Genomic DNA, 20,260 nt, shown 5'->3' on the forward strand with positions numbered 1-20,260 from the left:
CAGGCAGGGACACCCTGAACTGGTTGTCAGCCAATCACAGGGCACATAGAGACAGACAACAGTCGCACTCACATTCACACTTAGGGCAATTTAGATTGTCCAATTAATGCATGTTTTTGCAAGTTTCCAATGAGCAGATGCGCTCACTTACGTCTCGTTTTGGTAATTACGGTCCATATATAAATTTCTATGTGTGCGGTCTGGTCCTTGCCAGATCGTTGTACTTCATGCCACGTCCCTGCAATTCCATGTCCTCGCCTTTGATGCTCCGTGTACCAAACCCTGCCTTGTTGATAACCCTGCCTCTTGGCCTTCTCTTTCTGACACTGCTGCTTGTTTGGACTTCCTGCCTGTGTTTCGACTTTGGACTGATTAAAGACGCTTCCCGAACTGTACCTGGTCTCGTGAGTCATGCATTTTGGGTTCAGCCTTGTGTTCTGGTCATGACAGAACGGTTTGGCCAACACATGGACCCAGCTGACTCAGATCGGGTGCGGAACGTCCTTCAGGCTCAAGGATGCCGTCTCGCCGAACACACTGAAAATTTCCAGGTACTTGCTCACCAGTTGGAGCAGCAGACCAACAAGTTGTGGAGGTATTTGCCGGGCTTAGTTCCCTGTCCGCATCTTTCCCTAGTGGAGCCAACACCAGCCCGGCACCAGTAGCTGCCACGGAATCCTCTTGTATCCATAACGGAAGCATGAGCGACCACTGAATGGAGCCGCAATGCGGAGAGGTCAGACGTGGGCATCCTTTGTGAAGTCCATCCCGAAAGTGTTCCGGTATGCATCACCTGAACATGAAGGAGCTAACTCCTTGATCACGCTGCGGCAAGGCAAGCACCGAGTTTCCGACTACGCCATTGATTTCCGCATTCTTGCAGCCAAAAGCCAGGGGAACAACAGGACGCTCCTAGATGCATTCTTTCAAGGGCTGTCCCCCACGTTAAATGACCAGCTGACTCCGCTGGACTTGCCGACAGACCTGGACCCACTCATCACTTTCACTTTAAAGACAGACAAGAGACTCATGGATCGGGAACAAGACAACGCCTTAGAATCTCCAATTAATGCATGTTTTTGGGATGTGGAAGGAAATTTGAAACTGTCAGGCCAACACTTCACACCACCTCCACCGTGCCGCCCCAAGTAATCCGTCCATACAAAATATGCAGAACAAAAAAGACAGGAAATTAAGATTTGTGTAATAATGTGAAATGACACAGAACAAGGTATTGAACAGATGACAAAAGGGAAATGGAAAAAGTCATGGAAAACCAAGACAACAACTAAAATCTATCAAATAATCAAACAGCAATGCAGCCCCTTGTCGGTGCAAATGAACATCAGATGTTTCATTCCTGATTAATGGCCTACAAAAAGGCCTCATTGGCAAGGTGTGAGTTTTCAAGTAACTTTATTATCAGATGTGTTGTACATCCCGTTAATTGGACACTGAATTGCCTCTAGGTGTGATTGTGAGTGTGACTGTTGTCTGTTTCTATGTGCCCTGCAATTGGCTGGAAAGCAGTTCAGGGTGTCCCTGCCTGCTCCCTGATGACAGCTGGGATTGGCTCCAACACTCCTTTGACCCTTGTGAGGTTTAAGCGGTAAAACAAAAATGGATGGATTGATGTGATGTACATCCATGATTTACAACATACCTGAAATAGCAATGCAATACATGGGACTATCAAGTGTCTTGAAGCTGTCATTGCAAAGGCTTTTATTGAATAAATACCAGTTGACCAGCTCAATACTACTTCCCTGTGTCATTTCGCATCATTACACACAGCTATATTACTGATCATTTTTGTTGTACTTTCTTTGTATGCATGGATTATTTGGGTCGTTCCCAACATCTGGTGAATTGTTCATTGTAATAGCGGCTTTGTACATATATTTGATGAGAAAAATGCTGAGGTGTTAAATACTTATCCCAGTCACTGTAAATATTCGATAATATTTTTCAATAAGGCTTGCTAACTGCTGAGGGACACAATTAGTCTTATAAACCTCACCCTACAGGTTTTATCAGGTTGTTCGTTTCTGCACATCCCTTAAAATGTAATTCAACGTTAGCATTCATTGGTTCACTATGATATTTATTGAATTAAACAATACATTTGTGTTTGATTTATTACAGCAATTCCAGACCCCATGTTCGGTCTCTTGACCAATTCTCGTGCCGCCAAAGCCATGAAGGCCTTGACTGAGATCCATGTAGCCTTTCTGCCCTATGAATCTCAAGTAAGAATTTTTTTTCCTGGGTATCCATGAAATCAGATGCTTATTATACTTTTTCAGTATATTTTTTATTGCTACATATCCCGAGAACTGTGAGGACAATATTCCACAACTACGCCACAGTGCCCCACAGTGTTTGTATAAATCCTCATCCACAAATCCATCAAACTCCTCATCTTGTGTATCTCAAATAAACATCTGGGCCAGTTTTCATCAAACACAGCAGCTGTCATTTTCAGAGTCAGTCTTGTTGCCCTGCAGTTCCTCAGAAATGATGCTTTTCGAAAGCTCGAACAACAGTGTAAGCATGATTATTTGCTAAAACAAATTTTATCAGTTTGAACCCAAGCATCCACACTCCATTCACAATTTGTGGCACAACACATCAGGGGCTGCCTCCTAGTCTTTGTAAACCTGCATTCACATTCAGTTTTCCTTTGCTTTAGATCAATATCCAGTGGTTTAAGTTCCTTTATTTCGTTTCATCGAAGCTCATTTTATCACAAACATGAGAAAAGGGGTTGGACCCAAATGCAGGACTGCAAGGCAGTGACATGATGTTGAGGGTGGTTTTATTCCAGGCAGAGGTCATACACAGATAAGCAGTCCAAAAAAGGCAAAGGTACAAAAACATGTGGCAAAAGGCAACCTCCAGAAACATGAAAACGAGGTCAGATAATTACTAGACAAAAAACAAGACTTGAATATACTTGGCTAAGGTGACACAGGAAAGCTGGTCCGTGGCAATCATGATCCAGAGGTGGCTGCTGCTGCTGTTCGAGCACCTCCAAGGCATTGTTGAGAGCCGGTAGCTGCTCCTGCACTGCAGAGACATGGTAGAGGGGCAGCAGCTGTTCCTGATGCTAGTCGAGCACGACCGAGGCATTGTCAATGAGCGGTGGCTGCTGCTGCTGCTGCTCGTGGTTGAGCACCACTGAGACATGGTCGATAGGCTGTCACGTCCCATCTGGGGAACCGTTGCCACCTCCTGGACAGGAACGTGAGAAGGCGGAGGCAGCATCACCAACGCCACCTCCTCCTGGGCGGGAAAGTGAGGCGGCTGGGGAACCGTCGGCACCTCCTGGACGGGAACGTATGGGCGTGCCCGTCGCCAACAGAGCAGGAACGGGGAGCGACCGCTGGCCGGTCGCCGACGAAGCAGACCAACTTGCTCCTGTCTTCACAAAGATCTTCAACAGGTCTCTACAACTGTGTGACGTACCAACCTGCTTCAAATCCTCCACCAATATACCGGTTCCCAAAAAGCAGCAGTCTCAGGTCTTCATGGTTACACACCTGTTGTCTTGATATCTGTGGTCATAAAGTCCTCTGAACGTTTTGTACTCAACCACCTCAAGAGGGTCACAGGCCTCCAGCTGGACCCACTGCAGTTTTCTATCGAGCTAACAGGTCTGTGGATGATGCCATCAACATGGCTTCTGCACTTCATCCATGAACATCTTGACAGCGAGGGTACGTATGCGAGGATCCAGTTCATGGACTTCAGCTCTGCATTTAACACCATCATCCCTGAACTCCTCTCAGAGTGGATGGATGGAAGGATTTAAAATGTTGTCTCATTGGACCACATAACACTTTACCACTTTGGTTCAGTCCATCTTAGATCAACTTGGCCCCAGAGAAGCCACTGGGATTTCTGGGTGTTGTTGATAAATGGCTTTTGCTTTGCATAATAGTTTTAAGTTCAGGATGTAGCGCCAAAATATTTTTACTGACACTGGTTTTCTGAAGTATTTTTGGCCTTGCCGCTTACTTCCAGTGATTTCCCAAGATTCTCTGTAACTTTAGATGATATAATGGACTGTCGATGATGAAATTCCAAAATTCATTGCAATTGTACGTTGAGGAACACTATCCTTAGATTGTTTGACTATTTTCTCACACACTTGTTCACAAAGATGTGAACCTCGCCTGATCTTTTCTTGTGAATGCCTAAACTATTCAGTGAAGTTCCTTCTATTCCAGATTATTGCACCCACCTGTTCCCAATTTGCCTCTTCATCTGTAGGATGTTCCAAACAGGTGTTTGATGAGCATTCCTCAACTATCTCAGTCTTTTTTGCCACCTGTCCCAGCTTTTTGGAATGTGTTGCAGCCGTAAAATATTAAGTTCAATTTAAATTCATATGTGTATATATATATATATATATATATATATATATATATATATATATATATATGTATATATATATACGTATGTGTGTGTGTGTGTGTGTGTGTGTGTGTATGTGTATACTGTACATTTGTGTTCATAATAGCAATGTTTAAAAAGGTTCTGTTTTTCAAGGACAAATGCACAACCAGCATTTACCAATTCAGTCTCCTTGATTTTTTTTTTAAATAAGGACCACGTTTAACACCTTTTTTTTTTCTTTACACACTCAAGGACCGTATTAATTGAACTGCTATTTGTTTAGCACACCCCTTTCAGTAAATGATTCGGTTTCACAGAATCAGAAGTCAACTCGTTGCCTGTTGGGGTAGTTTTCTTTACCTTTCCTAAACCTTTTAGAAACTGATTTGCAGTGTAGAAGTTGAAATTCCAACAAAAATAGTGATTTAGATTCCTAGTGATGTGGGAATTCTATTATTTTGAACACAACTCTGTAAATTTTCAATCCCCCCCACCCCTGTTTTCAATTTTCAGCGCTCCTTCTCACTCCTCCATCAGAGAAGATTTCAAGCTGCGGTGTTGGTGCGGGGAAAAAAAGTTAATCTCCAAAAAGGGTGATGCTCCCAAAAATGTTTGAAAACTAGTGATCTATACCAAACACACTCATCCATGACTTTTGTTTTTCTGCATCGGTGTATAGTCATGTTAGAAATGAAAGAACTGCTCCCACGAGTTTGGAGTATCAATTTTGTTAGGTCCTTCATTTCCCCAGAAATGTTTTCAGAACGATACAATCTTACCAAAAGATTTTGAACAATTCATTGAGGTTATACCCACCTCAGGGGTATAATAGAGTAATCATGTGTGCTTTGCTTCTCTTTGTACTGCACATAAAACTGTATACAGTAAAGTGGAAAAAGTAGTAAAGCAAATAAATAAAAATGGGTACCTCTGTTCAAAGTATATTTCATTCCCCTGTTGACAAAAAGAGTTCGTTTAACCACATTTCCCTTTGGTACAGGTCTTCTCCCTGGATAAAGTAGATGCCTTTCAGGACTTCTACAGCCCTTTCAAAGCTGACGTGAAGAACAATATGCTTGAAGGTTGCGCTGAGCAGATTGCCACTCTCTGTGCAACACTCAAAGAATATCCTGGAATCCGATACAGAGGGTGAGAGCAACTATAATAATGCTTGAAACAATTGTGTATTGGATTTCTTTTCTTTTTATTATTATTCTTTTTTTTTTTACAAATTAACAAAACATCTGGAACAATGGATAATTGTAATTCATATTTCACGTTTATTGAGGTATCATTAGGGTTGGGCATCGAGAACTGATTGGAACTGTCAGATTCCGCTTATCCGCAGGACTAATCGGGAGAAATGTCCTGACCGACTCTCCAGTTAAAGGGTTAAGCTACCCCTTTACCCCAGCCGACTCTAACGCCATGCGTGCAGGAGGACGGGAGCTTCTTAATTCGGAGTCGAGATGAATTCCCCTGGGTATACTAACTGCCTTTAGTTTTGCAGAGCCAATCCGGTCTGCCCTCACTTATCACCCTTGTCGAGTAACCTTACAGAGTAACAGGGTGACGAAGTGATCGCTCCGCTTTTACAGCAGCTTCATCTCTTTTGAATCGATTGCACTTGTCATTGACCTAGTAAATTTAACAATCTCTGTTAGGATCGTACCGATTTGTTTTATTTAAAGATGGAGATTATCAATGAGTGACTGATCAAAATAGAATTTTACGACTAGACGATGTTTATGTCGTTGACGATCGATCTTTGATGAAGTTAAATGGTAATAATAAGACAACTCAATGTAAGAATGACAAAGATAGATGAAGATGGAAGTTTTAAGTATTTAAGAAAATGATAAAAATTGTTCATATAACATTCATTAGTCGACAGTCACTCCCGCCAGTCGCAGGGTACGGTTGCGATGTTAAGGCAAAATTCGATGTTAATTGAACATAAATCAATAAAAGGAAAAATGATTAAAATTATAATACTGATGGTAAGTAGGATGAGATAAATGATAAAAATAGTAAAAAGTAATAAAAATTAAGTAAGTTTAAAAGCATTCAAAAACATGAGAAATTCGGGAAAATGCACATTTTTGAGTGAGCCTGTTCGGGGTGATCAAGTCCTACGTAGCTCGAAGCCTAATTTAGTAAAAAGGATTTTTGGGATTAAGGATAAATTGTCGAGCCAACTTGCCCTTTTTAGGTAACTACGTAATATCGCTGGTATTATCCTGCCATTACCTTATTATAGTAGTTGTTTTACTTGCGCCCAATCTTAAGTCAAGTAGTCAAAAATAAGCATCTCAAGTTGCTCGAAGACTTCTCCCTGCCATCTTGCTACACGACTATCACACCTATAGAAGGACCTTGTCTCTTTGTCAGCGAGAAACGAACAAAGAGCCCCGGACTTCCGTATGCAAGGTTTTTATAGCTTTTTGGTGGAACATTCTGGAAAGTTTTGCCTATATCCACGCCCAGTGGGAAGGGCTCTCTTGTTATTCTATTGGGCCCCTTTCGCCGTCCCTGGGTTGACTTGTCACGCCCCTCTTAGCTCACTCAAATTTGGGCCAGGCGCCCGCAAACTCAACTGTCATTTTCCCTTTAATCAACAGGTGCATCTTTAAAATCTAACCACAACCTTGCATTCAGTTCCACTCTAGTTTTTAAGCAATAGCATAGATGCATCAACATTCATGTGAATACAATTCTCTCATGCATTCTCAGGCTTGTTCTCGTTTGTTGCACATCGTGTGTTGCCTTGTCTGAGAGAGACAGTCATACACAGGTTATATTCTTCTCACAAAGCAGTTTCAAAGCATCATATTGCCTACTAAAGGTTTCTATAGAAAAACCCTTAACATCAGTTGCTTGCAAACATCCTGTGTGGTAACTCAAGGGTAGGGATGCTGCAAACATCCTGTTTGACACTTGCAGGCAGGTGTGTTTCGCCGTTGAAAAACCGTTGTAAACCGCAGGGTGTGAGCAGCTGCTGAAACGCATCCTATTGATGTCTTATGTCAAAAACAAGATGTGAATACAAAGATATGAGAATAATTGGGTTCTTAAGGTTGCTGACCTTGATATATGTATGTAATATGAAATTAATTGTGTTTATATAAGGTTAATGACTTTGGTATATATATGCATATATATATATATATATATATATATATATATATATATATATATATATATATATATATATATATATAGGTGAAATGCTCAATGGGAAGGCTATGTTCATCAGAGAGATCTTTGCCGTGCTGGTGACTCGATCAAGTATAAGTTGGTTTGGCGACATCTGGTGTTCAATTTGAAAGTTGGTTCTGGGGCTCAGCTCAACACATGAACCCAAGCCACACAAGCCAATTGCAATCAATTCGCTCCATTGCTATTCGTGGCATGGCAACTTACTTGACAGAACTCAGACTAATGTTCCGGTTCTCCTGGCATTATTGAAATTTAAAACTTTTGTTTGTTAGTTTCGATGCTTAGTCTGCCAACGCCGAAGAAAAGTGTGGTGAAAACAAAGTGTGGTGATGATCTGCTTGTGCCCAACAGTGGGGAACAAATCTGTCTTAACATTATCAGAATTCATGAGCAGTTGCCTCCGTACAACACTTAGGAAAAGATTATATTGTGCAAAGTTGGCTTTCACGATGTGTAGCATCTGACATTCCCCATCCTGGTCTGAAGCCTCAGCCTACACTGCAGAGAGCTTCAGTGAAGTCAACTCTCAGGATGAGTTAAACAATAAAATACATCTTTGCCAACACCAAGATACCTCACAAAGTAAACAGTCGCAATTTTGCTCAGATGACTTTTAGTGTTTATTTTTGTCTTCAAACCAACATATAAGCTGAAGACATAAAAAAAATAACCCTCACAACTTTTCATCACAATGAATTGGGAACAAAGTCACATAAATGTCTGACAATATCAGAAACTCTGCCATTGTGCCTCATCGATGGGTAGGGAAAGGAATTGACGTTTTATAGGATTTGGTTCCTTCCATATATTTTTTTTTTAATCACTGGTGCCATGTGACTTTATGTTTCCAAAATACTGAGATCCGGTGCCTACTCTTCAAAATAAAATGCTATAAGCTTAAAATAGGAAGTCAACTTAAAACTTAGAAAAACATGAAAACCATTTGATGTGATGAAACATTCCATGTTTTTTTTATTAAACAAGGCTATATTTAACTTTTTGCAGAAACATTAATTAAAGACTATTATGTCAGTTGGGGGCAGCATGGTGCACAACTGGTGAGAACAGCTGCCTCACAGTTTTGAAGACTGGGGTTCAATTCCTGACTCTACCTATGTGGAGTTTACATGTTTTCCCCGTGCCTGCATGAGTTTTCTATGGGCACATCGGTTTCCTTGCATATCCCAAAAATGTGGGATAAGTTTATTGAGGACTCTAAATTGCCTGCAGGTTAAGGTGAGTGGGGTGACTTGTTTAATTCCATGTGCACCGCGATTGACTGGTAACCTGTTCTGGGAGTATCAGGGCTCTCGCCCAAAGATAGCTAAGATAAGCTACAACATGGCTGTGAGCTTAGTGAGCATAAGAGGTACAGAAAATGGATGGATGGAAGTCAATTGGGTTAGTTCTACACAGATTGCTTTTTAGTTCATACGTTTGATAATTGATACTGGTTATAAAGAACCCTGTGTCAAATGTTCATTGTAGTCTATGCTGCAGGATGCAGTTTGGGAAAAGTGTTTATCCATTCCAAGGTCGAGGATCAGGCAAACAGTCAAGTAGAGCAGCGGTGACTAAGACGTCAGGTGTAGAGAGCAGATCCGCGGACAAGCAGGGGTCGGTACACGGGAGATGGATCAGAGACAGCAGGAGTATCAAAGATGTCAAGCTTACGGGGTTGGTTGGAGGACAGGCGGAGGTCGGTACACCAGGGTTCACAATCAGGAATGCGGAGTGCAGGAACGAGCCATGGGTGCCAACGATCTGGCAAAAGCCAGACCGTCCAATAGGTCCTATATATACAGGGGTCAATCACTGCCGATGAGGCGCAGGTGTGCACCTCCTAATTAGTGCAGGGCTGGCCCAGCAGGACCATGACAGTAAAGGCGCGGATCCCAGACGTGCCTAAACAAAAACAAAAAAAACACACAAAAATTAATACGTCCAGAGGTGGGTGGGAGGGGGTCCGAGGGAGGGCACCCCGGAATGGGTCCCCCCACAAGTCTGTCTGGTGGCCGTCCAGGCCACCAAAGCGAGGCGTCCGGCTGGACATGTCAGGAAGACGACCCGGATGCCGTTGAAGCAGGAATGGGGGGCGAATGCGGGCCGGTCGCCATCGAAGCAGGAGCATTGGGGTGGCCGCGGGCTGGTGCCGCCGGTACTCCTTGACACAGACGTGAGGCAGCTGCGGAGCCGTCTGCTGGACAGGAACGTGAGGATGCCGACAAGCCATCACCACCTCCCAGACTGGAACGTGAAGCGGCTGCGTACCCATCGGCACCTCCTGTACAGGAACGTGGAATTTGGAGAGTGGCCCCTGAAACCCCACATGTGGCAGAACACTGCGTTGTTGCTCTTTCGGTGTTTGCCTTGACACTCCTGAACTGGCGCTTTTTCATGAATTAGAGTCGACTCCTTCAGATGGAATCCGACTGGCTCATAGTCGGGGAGTCGGAGGAGAACTGGCAGACACTAGGGTGCATGAACAGATCATTCTTGGGAACAGCATGGAGCGATGGGAATGATAAAGTCCTCCCCCTCTTAATTGGAGAAAAATAGTTCGGCTCATCTTTATCTGAATTCACTCCATCCTCGGAACTTAGTCTTCTGAGTCTTGTTCTTTGGGAAAACACACGTTGAAGGCACTCTGGCAGGCCTATCTTTGATCGCCAATTCCATCCTATTCCTTCAACGGTCGCCCGGAAGGCTGTCGACAACGCGACATAGGTGTGACGCGGCAGTGAATCTGTTGCCACCAGCGACGTGAGCTCAGTTTGGAAAGGAGTTGATGGATACCGTGTCGTGAGAATGGGTCAGCAGCACGTCTGTCGAAACCGCGATGTGAGGATGGCGAGGCGGCGGATCTGTTTCCACTGCAACGTGAGCTCGGCTCGGTAGTGGATCAGTGGCTACCGCAGCGTGAGCTTGCAGTGAATCTGTTGCAACCGCGACGTGGGAATGGCACGGCGGTAGATCTGTTGCCACAGCTACGTGAACGTTGCTCGGTCGCGGGTCCGTTCCTACTGCGGTGTGGTCAGCTTGATCCGGCTTGATGGTGGGTCAAGGCAACGTCTCCTTGAAAGGTGGCACAGGTTGGCAGGTACACACATCAATGGAGCGACCAATTACATTAGTGCATAATATTCCCTGCTTTTGGCCATCCATGTGATATATGACTATAAATGTCGTTGTCAGTCATAGATGGATGGATGGATGGATGGATGGATGCTCAGCTGGAAAGCGTTGGCCTCACAGTTCTGAGATCCTATTTTCAATCCCTGACCCGCATGTGTGGAGTTTGCATGTTCTCTGCCTTCCTGTGTGGGTTTTCTCTGGGCACTCCGGTTTCCTCCCACATCCCAAAACATGCAAGATTAATTGGACACTCTAAAATGCCCCTAAGTGTGACTGTGAGTGTGGCTGTTTGTCTACATGTGCCCTGCCATTGGCTGGTAACCAGTTCAACGTGTACCGTGCCTCCTGCCCATTGACAGCTGGGATAGACTTCAGCACTCCCCACGATCCTATGTCAGTACCAGAATGATGTAAACAGTAAATATGTAAAGAGTATATTTACATATTTTAGACTAAGATTACAACAATGCAGATATGCCTTGTGAAAGTATTCACAACCATAAACATAAAATTAATTTTTTTTGTCAAGAATCAACAACAAGTGGGACACAATCGTGAAGTGGAACAAAATTTATTGGATATTTTATACTTTTTAAACAACTGAAAAACTGCAAAGTGGGGCTTGCAATATTATTCATTTACTTTCAGTACAGCAAACTCACTCCAGAAGTTCAGTGAGGCTCTCTGAATGAGCCAATGTTAATTGATGATGATGAATACAATCCACTTTAGTGTATTCAAGTCTCTGTATTGTCACGACCAGAACACAGGGTTGGACCCAAATGCACGACTCGGGAAACATTTTTATTCAGTCAAGTGTCGGGGATCAGGCAGTCAGTCAACGGGAGCAGCAGTAACAAGGACGTCAGGTGTAAGAGGCAGGTCAGTGGGCGAGCAGGAGTAGGTACACAGGAGATCAGGAACGGAGTCACAAGAGTGCCGGAATGAAGCAACGACCTGGCAAAGGTCAGACCGTACGAGGACTCCTATTTGTATCTGTCTTAATTACGGGGAATGAGACGCAGGAGTGCGCCTCACTGATTGCTGCAGGTGTGTGCTGTGTAGGGGACCGGCATGAAACTCAGGAACGTGACGGAAGGCCAGTGAAATTCGCTTTTCTCTGCTTCAACATAAAGGTTGTGCCACAGACATTGCTGCAAGCACAGCCCGAACGTGCCCAACGAAGGAAGAATGGGCAAGAATTTCAGTCTCTCAATGTGGAAAACTGAGAGAGACATACTCCAAGCGACTTGCAGCTGTAATTGCAGCAAAAGGTGGTGCTCCAAAGTATTCATGCAAAGGGGACAAATAATAATGCACGGTCCACTTTTCGTGTTTTTATTTGTTAAAAAGGTTAAAAATTAAAAGATTAAAATATCCAATACATCTCATTCCACTTCACGATTGTGTCCCATTTGTTGTTTCATTCTTGACAAAAAAATATAATTATATCTTTACGTTGAAGCCTGTAATGTGGCGAAAGGTTGAAAAGTTCAAGGGGGCACTGTATTTACTTAACTCTTTGATTATTTAACCTTTGTTAGCCTTTCCTGCAATTGTCGCCTGACCGTGGTCGGGAGACATAGGGGAGACACCTTGGTGGCGGGAACAACATTGGTGGGAAGCTAAGGGGATGAAAATTATTTTGAAGCTATGGAGCTGAGGAAGACCTGACAATGGATGAATTAAAGGAGCAAAGATGCAGCAGCATAAGCGGTGCGGAGTAAGAGTTCTGATGAGGGGACAGAGGAGGAGGTTATCTCTACCACCAAGATAAAGGAAGTGTTGGAAATGTAGAAAAATGTTTCAGATTTTGTGCTGAAGAAACATCCAGGAAAAATTGTAACTGGTCGTGCTTTGGTGCTATGTAATGACATATGCCTAACACATTTCAGAAAAAGTCATAAAGGGGCACAAACAAACCCCCTTGGACAGGTATTTTTTTAAATGCCCATCTGTTGACACAGAATAATGTTACGGTTAATAGAGTTACGGTTATGCCATGATTTTGATCTATCATTGAATTGATGTTGTTGGTTACAAGAACCAGGGTGGCACGGTGGCTCAGCTGGTAAAGTGTTGGCCTCACAGTTCTGAGGTCCCTGGTTCAATCCTGGACCCGCCTGTGTGGAGTTTGCATGTTCTCCCCGTCCCTGCGTGGGTTTTCTCCAGGCACTCCGGTTTCCTCCCACATTCAAAAAACATGCAACATTAATTGGACACTCTAAATTGCTCACAGGTGTGATTGAGAGTGCGACTGTTGTCTGTCTCCATGTGCCCGGCAATTGGCTGGCAACCAGTTCAGGGTGTACCCCACCTCCTGCCTGTCGACATCTGGGATAGGCTCCAGCACTCCCTGTGACCCACGTGAGGAGAAGCGGTGATGAAAATGGATGGATGGGTTACAAGGACCATTGATATTCGCAGGATGAGATTAGTTGTTTGGATGAAATGATTTCCTTTGGTTGTCAGTTTTAACGGTCGTCAGAAGATTGCCTGTTAGTTGCACATCTCACACGTACAGTGAAGAAAATAAGTATTTGAACACCCTTCTATATTGCAAGTTCTCCCACTTAGAAATCATGAAGGGGTATGAAGTTTTATTTGTAGGTGCATGTCCACTGTGAGAGAGATAATCTGAAAAGAAAAATCCAGAAATCCCAATGTCTGTTTTTTTTTTATTTGTGTGAAACAGCTGCAAATAAGTATTTGAGCACCTGTCTATCAGCTCGCATTCTGACCCTCAAAGACCTGTTAGACCACCTTTAAAAGTCCACCTCCAATCCATGTATTATCCTGAATCAGATGCACCTGTGTGAGGTCGTTAGCTGCATAAAGACACCTGTCCACCTCATACAATCAGTAAGACTCAAACTTGTAACATGGCCAAGACCAAAGAGCTGTCTAAAGACATCAGGAACAAAATTGTACAACTCAAGAAGTACAAGAAATTGCCAAGCAGCCAGGTGAAAAAAGGTCCACTGTTGGAGAAATCATTAGAAAATGGAAGAAGCTAAATATGACAGTCAATCTCAATCGGAGTGGAGCCCCATGCAAGATATGAACTTGTGTGGTCTCAATGATCCTTAGAAAGGTGAGGAATCAGACCAGGACTACACGACAGGAAAGGTAATACTAAAACGTCATGGTTTGAAATCATGCATGGCACGAAGGTTCCCCTGCTTAAACCAGCACAGGTCAAGGCCCGTCATAAATTTGCCAATGACCGTTTGAATGATACAAAGAAGTCACCGGAGAAAGTTTTGTGGTCAGATGAGACCAAAATTGAACTTTTAGGCCATAATTCCACTAACCGTGTTTGGAGGAAGACAAATGATGAATTCCATCCTAAGAACACCATCCCTACTGCGAAGCATGGGGGTGGTAGCATCATGCTTTGGGGTGTTTTTCTCCTCATGGGACAGGACGATTTCACTGTTTTAAGGAGAGGATGACCACATCAATGCATTGTGAGATTTTGGGGAACAACCTCTTTCCCTCAGTCAGAGCATTGAAGATGGGTCGTGGCTGGGTCTTTCAACATGACAATGACCCAAACCACACAGCCAGGAAAACCAAGGAGTGGCTCCGTAACAAACATATCAAGGTTCTGGCGTAGCCTAGTCAGTCTCCAGACCTAAACCCAATAGAAAATCTTGGGAAGGAGCTGAAACTCCGTGTTTCTCACAGTCAGCCCAGAAACCTGTCTGATCTAGAAAAGATCTGTGTGGAGGAGTGGGCCAAAATCCCTCATCCTTCCCTCCTCTGGCCAAACGGGTGCCCCAGAAAAGGTCGGCGGTAGAGGACATGGGCTTAGGCACACAGGGGCCCCGGATAAATAGCCAAACAGCTGCCCCAGAAAAGGTCAGAGGTAGAGGACTTGGGCTTGGGCACATGGTGCTGGAAATGGGGTGAGAAGAAACAAATTGACTGGGACTAGAAATAGGGAGTGAAAAACCCAAATCCAGGGAGTCCTTGGTCTACAACAGAGATCCGTTCCCACCGTAGCAACTTAACTTGAATTTCGATTTAAGTCGTATTTCACCGTTAAAGTCAAAATTTACGATGACCGCTGTGATTGGCTTCAGCATTCCCGTGACCCTCGTGAGGATAAGCGTCTCAGAAATGATGAGTGTTGGAACTGCATATGAAAAAACTAAAGTACATTAAAATAAAAAACACAAATGTGTCACTTCCCATTACTGAGAGAAGTGGATGAAGAAGAATGAAGTGAATCTGACCTAAATTATTGCTAAGAAAGCATGTGCACCTGCTAGCCCTTGCTAGCGGTAAAAATTCCTCCTCGGCATCCTCTCCTTTCTGTTCTTTCAAAGTTGGTAAAATACACCGTGCCTTTTCCCTTAATGAACATGAGTCTGATATTAAGCCTACGTTGATTTGGATCCCAATTAATCGTTCCTTCTCGGCAACGATCGAAGAATGTTGCTTCTTTTTTTTCTTCACAAAAAAAGTTGCTCCGTGATCACTGTATCCCCTCATGGCGGTGAAACCCTTCACATGTGCTAAAATATGGGCTTTGTCCGTAATAATAATCGCCACTGTAATCCGACTGAAGCCCAAGTCTTAATCCCTGTCATGTCCGTCGATCTTAATCCTTGCTCCGTTTATTTGTTTTTCTTTCTTTTTTTTTGTAATGATGACGTTTCCACAGTCATTGCTTTGCTGGAGCAGCATTGCTAAAAAAAAAAAAACAGCTTTCTTCTTTTGGGCCATAATGTGTTAAAAGGTGGGCGAAAAGGGCAAATAAACTCCCAGCGCACAAACACAGCTAAGCAATATGCATTAGCTAAGCAGAAACATGATGGTGCTGGGGCCATCATGGCAGACAAGACACAACAAGATGATCTTAAAGCTGCTGCCGAAACACCCAAACTGAAGAGAAAGATGCAAAATTAGAGGATTGCTTGAAAATGAAGCTGCTTTCGTTTTGTGGATAGCGAATTGCAAAAAAAAAAAAAAAATGGCCTGGTGATAATGAAGAGGGGAGGGAGCTGATGGATCAGCAAAAATGTGAAAACTTTTGGATATGATTAAAGACTGCAGAAGTTATGCTTTTGTGGTGCCATTATGGCGTGAATGAATCAGTGGCGCACTACATAAAGAATGATGTGGTAAACATCAATCCAAAGCTGCAATGAAACATTCAACACCGCGAGGACAAGGCTTTTCGGCAAGCAAAATTTGGTTTTAAAATTTTCAAAATCGTGGGACAATATGGTACGAGGTGTCGAGTTTAGAAATTGTGTTGACGGTGTTATGTACTTGTACAGGGTGTTGGATTAAAATGATTAATTAATATTTTCCTTTGAATGCTCTTTTGCTTCTATTGACTTGCGTTTTCTTTGTTTGCTTATGGTTGTTTGTTTATCGACTCACGGTTGCTTTATTCATCATGTTGTCTGTGTTTGTCGCGTTTCGGACTGCCCTAAGGAAATAAAAAAGAGGATTTGTGGCGATTTGGCCAAAACGGACTGGAGATGGTGAGAGAGACACATCCCGCATTCTCCTTGCGAGCACACCGGCGAACTGGAAGTGATGCAACAGCAGGGCACCCGAAGTGACATCACAACAACGCGCCACGGGCATTTGGTGCTACAGTACACTAAAAAACATCACGCGTTTGCTCTGTTTGTGACTTTCTGCACAGCAATAAACATGTTTTTATTATTATTGCTTTACTAGACACTTGTAGTGTTATAATTTTCGTCTCAAGTTGGCAATGTATAAATGCTGTGCTGTTGATTAAACATTCTAGTACCTACACGGCAGCGCCAGGAGAAGTCTCTGTGTGATGAATGGTAAATATACTGTGATATAAAACAGTGTTTTATAATGTATAACTATACTATACATTTATAATACTCTATATATTATATTTATAAGGTTTTATACTCAAAGATTTAACTAAATACCCCCTTTTCTCTCAAATATACAAAGTACAAAAACTGTTTACATATTTTAAACATTCTGGTACCTACATAAACATACATCTCCTGCTACTTTGTGGTTTTTCACTGGTTCGGGCTGGTGGTCATATAAGTCCAGGTCCCCCTCAAAACTTGCATGACAGAAATGAACAATTAATTATTTGCTGCAAATCAAAACAGACTGCAATAACTTTGATTCTGAGTCAAGACAGGTCACTGATGGTTTTGACTGCTGAACCATTTTCTCTAGTTGTTGGTCAACTGTATCAAATTCTAAATAGTAATAAAGTTTTTCCCAAGTGGTTCAGATATATTGGGGTGGGGTTGGGGGGGTGAGTTTAGCTTGTCAACCACAATCAACAGTCAAAGTCAACTCTTTTCAGAGAAGTGTTGCTGTCGAACCCTGACTAACTCTTTGTTAAAATCGTACAGTTTGTGTGTCGTGGTCGTACTCAAATTTGTTTTTGTTTTTCTTCTTTTTCTTTCGGCTTATCCCGTCTGGAGTCGCCACAACATGTCATCTTTTTCCATCTAAGCCTATTTTATGCATCCTCCTCTCAAACATCCACGGTCCTCATTTCCTCCCTCACAACATCCATCAACCTTTTCTTTGGTCTTCCTCTCTCTCTTTTGTCTGGTAGCTCCATCCTCAGCACCCTTATACCAACATACTCACTCTCCCACCTCTGAACATGTCCAAATCATCAAAGTCTGCTCTCTCTAACCTTGTCTCCAAAACATCCAACTTTGGCTGTCGCTCTAATGAGTTCATTTCTAATCCTATCCAACCTGTTCACACCAAGCGAGAAACTCAGCATCTTCATTTCTGCTACCTCCAGTTCTGGTTCCTGTAGTTTCTTCAGAGCCACTGTCTCTAATCTGTACATCATGGCCAGCCTCACCACTGTTTTATAAACTTTGCCCTTCATCCTAGCGGATACCCTTCTGTCACATAGAACACCGGATACCTTCCACCAACTGTTCCACCCCGCTTGGACCCGTTTCTTCACTTCCTTACCACACTCTCCAGTCTCTTGTTAAGAAAGAAAAAGATCTGACGTTGAAAAGACCAAATCTCAAACACATAACTGGAGACAATGGTTTTTTAGTCTTATTTTATCCTCGCTAAGCTTGTAGTTATTTTTTTTTTTTTGTCTCACAGTTCTTTGACCAACTTTCTGGACCTTGTAATTACAAGGAACAGGGATGAAAAACACCTGATCTCCAAAGGAGTCTGACTTTCTGGAGAAGAAAGATGTTTGTATCCATTTTGCAGCCATGACCCCTCAGTCAGATTTGGATATAATATTCATTTATGAAGATAGTGCCCTTCGCATTTTATTAAATGTTGGTTTCGGACGAGAGGGTATGGGAGGAAGATATATTGACAATAATCATCTTGTTTGTCACATCTAAGAGCACGTGTAGGCCGGATGATACTCAGTATTGTATTGGACTTTGCTCCAATGGGGTTAGGTAAGTGCTTTCTTATCTCATTTGTTCCTCTTTTTTTGGGTGACCCTGGTGACTCCATCTGTGTCTTGTCCCATAATATCTCTTGTTCCTCCGGTTGTTTAGTTCTGATTTTTCTTTCTTACCACTGAATGACGTCCACAGGAAAAAATGTTTGCAGCCAATAACTTAACTTCTTGTTTATTGCAACAGAAAATGTCTGCCTTGTGAGGATGTCGGCGCTCCCAAAAAATGTAGGAATTGTGCATGCAGCTCATGGATAGTGCAGTACACCGTTTTTTTTAAGCCAATAATTTAATTTACTGAGCCTACGACAAAGTTGATCACCAAATCATTCCATTGGGAGAGCTCAGTTTATGAAACCCTCAGCATCTAAACATTGCACTTTTGTTAGGCGATCAATGAAGTCTTACTTCAGAACCTATGATCGCTGCTTGAGAACATCCAAGGTACCTATGTGTATAATGATAGATTTTACAGGTGGGTGCTAATTAATGAGATCTCAAAAAATGTTTAGAAGTAATTAGGCATTGTATCATTGGTAAAACTGAGTTTTGTGGTCTTCTTCTTGCTGCACAAACATTTCACATCTTTGACATCTCCATCACCAATTATTCATGTTTGTGGTACCAAAAATTGGATGGATGGATTTGTATGTATGTATGAGTGTATTTTGTATCAGGGCCTTTATCCTCGGTGGCAGTTTGTGATAACCGACTGTAAAAAAGGGAAGCATTGTGATTGGTTGTCTTGTTGCTAATAGCATGCTTGTACACCAATTATGCTTGTTCACCAATTATTCATGTTTGTGGTACCAAAAATTGGATGGATGGATTTGTATGTATGTATGAGTGTATTTTGTATCAGGGCCTTTATCCTCGGTGGCAGTTTGTGATAACCGACTGTAAAAAAGGGAAGCATTGTGATTGGTTGTCTTGTTGCTAATAGCATGCTTGTACACCAATTATGCTTGTTCACCAATTATTCATGTTTGTGGTACCAAAAATTGGATGGATGGATTTGTATGTATGTATGAGTGTATTTTGTATCAGGGCCTTTATCCTCGGTGGCAGTTTGTGATAACCGACTGTAAAAAAGGGAAGCATTGTGATTGGTTGTCTTGTTGCTAATAGCATGCTTGTACACCAATTATGCTTGTTCACCAATTATTCATGTTTGTGGTACCAAAAATTGGATGGATGGATTTGTATGTATGTATGAGTGTATTTTGTATCAGGGCCTTTATCCTCGGTGGCAGTTTGTGATAACCGACTGTAAAAAAGGGAAGCATTGTGATTGGTTGTCTTGTTGCTAATAGCATGCTTGTACTAATCAGCAAGCCATGCTCATGTAACAGGAAGGGCGTAACAGAAGATATTAGAATATCAGAACAACTGACGGTATCCACAAAAAGTACAGTTCCACAGTTTTAAAAAGATATTTAGAAAAAAAAACAAGTTTAGCAGAAAAATAATTATTCATTGTTGAAGCAAGCAGAGGATGCAAAAAAAAAAAGCATCTGCATTGTACGAGAGCATCTGGAGATGCAATCAATAAGCATGAGGAAAAAATAAAAAATAAGCAGATTGAATATTTGAACCTCCCCTGTTTGTTGCACTGTATGTAAGTATGGTGGCAATTATTTTCAATGATAATCTGTTTTGTACGAAATGGTTGTAATGAACATGCCATTGCCAAAAGAGATGATACAGACTTCTCATGACTTCTCTCATGATGTTGCCCCACAGTGAGATGGTCTTGGGGGCTCCTAAAACTTATTAACAACTACCTTCGTTCGAAGTCTGGACTCCCCAAAGGTGCTACCAATCCCAACCAAGCAAAAGGTTAAGGAAATATCAAATGGACCTGAAGCTAATTAGCACCTTCTCAGCTTCTTCATGATTGATGGATTTTTGAAACATGGATGTAAAATGCTACCCTCTTGTGTTGAGAGGAAATGCGAGCAGTATGACCTGTGCCTTGATGTCAGTGTCAGTGTGTCAACTTTATAAGCTTTTTCAACTGCAGGTCATGGTGCTCGCTATTCTTCTCACAGATTTTGAGAAGTGTCTTGATGTTCACTT

General features: G+C 42.5%; 1 protein-coding gene and 1 long non-coding RNA gene across 6 annotated transcripts in view; both read left to right on the forward strand.

The window, feature by feature from the left end:
• The window catches only part of stxbp1b (syntaxin binding protein 1b), a 104,350-nt gene that overhangs the window by 26,675 nt on the left and 57,415 nt on the right, over positions 1-20,260 (forward strand). For all 5 annotated transcript variants that reach the window (XM_061816483.1, XM_061816485.1, XM_061816486.1 and 2 more), the window contains 2 exons: positions 2,146-2,249; positions 5,402-5,550. In XM_061816483.1, the coding sequence (XP_061672467.1) occupies positions 2,146-2,249; positions 5,402-5,550 (253 nt within the window). The remainder of the gene's footprint in view (positions 1-2,145; positions 2,250-5,401; positions 5,551-20,260) is intronic.
• On the forward strand, positions 455-2,110 carry LOC133499027 (uncharacterized). The gene is made up of 3 exons (XR_009794518.1): positions 455-551; positions 637-782; positions 884-2,110. It is a non-coding gene; the product is annotated as an uncharacterized LOC133499027 (long non-coding RNA).

Source organism: Syngnathoides biaculeatus, chromosome 4, assembly GCF_019802595.1.
Source record: "Syngnathoides biaculeatus isolate LvHL_M chromosome 4, ASM1980259v1, whole genome shotgun sequence".
In the NCBI taxonomy this organism is placed as follows: Eukaryota; Metazoa; Chordata; class Actinopteri; order Syngnathiformes; family Syngnathidae; genus Syngnathoides; species Syngnathoides biaculeatus.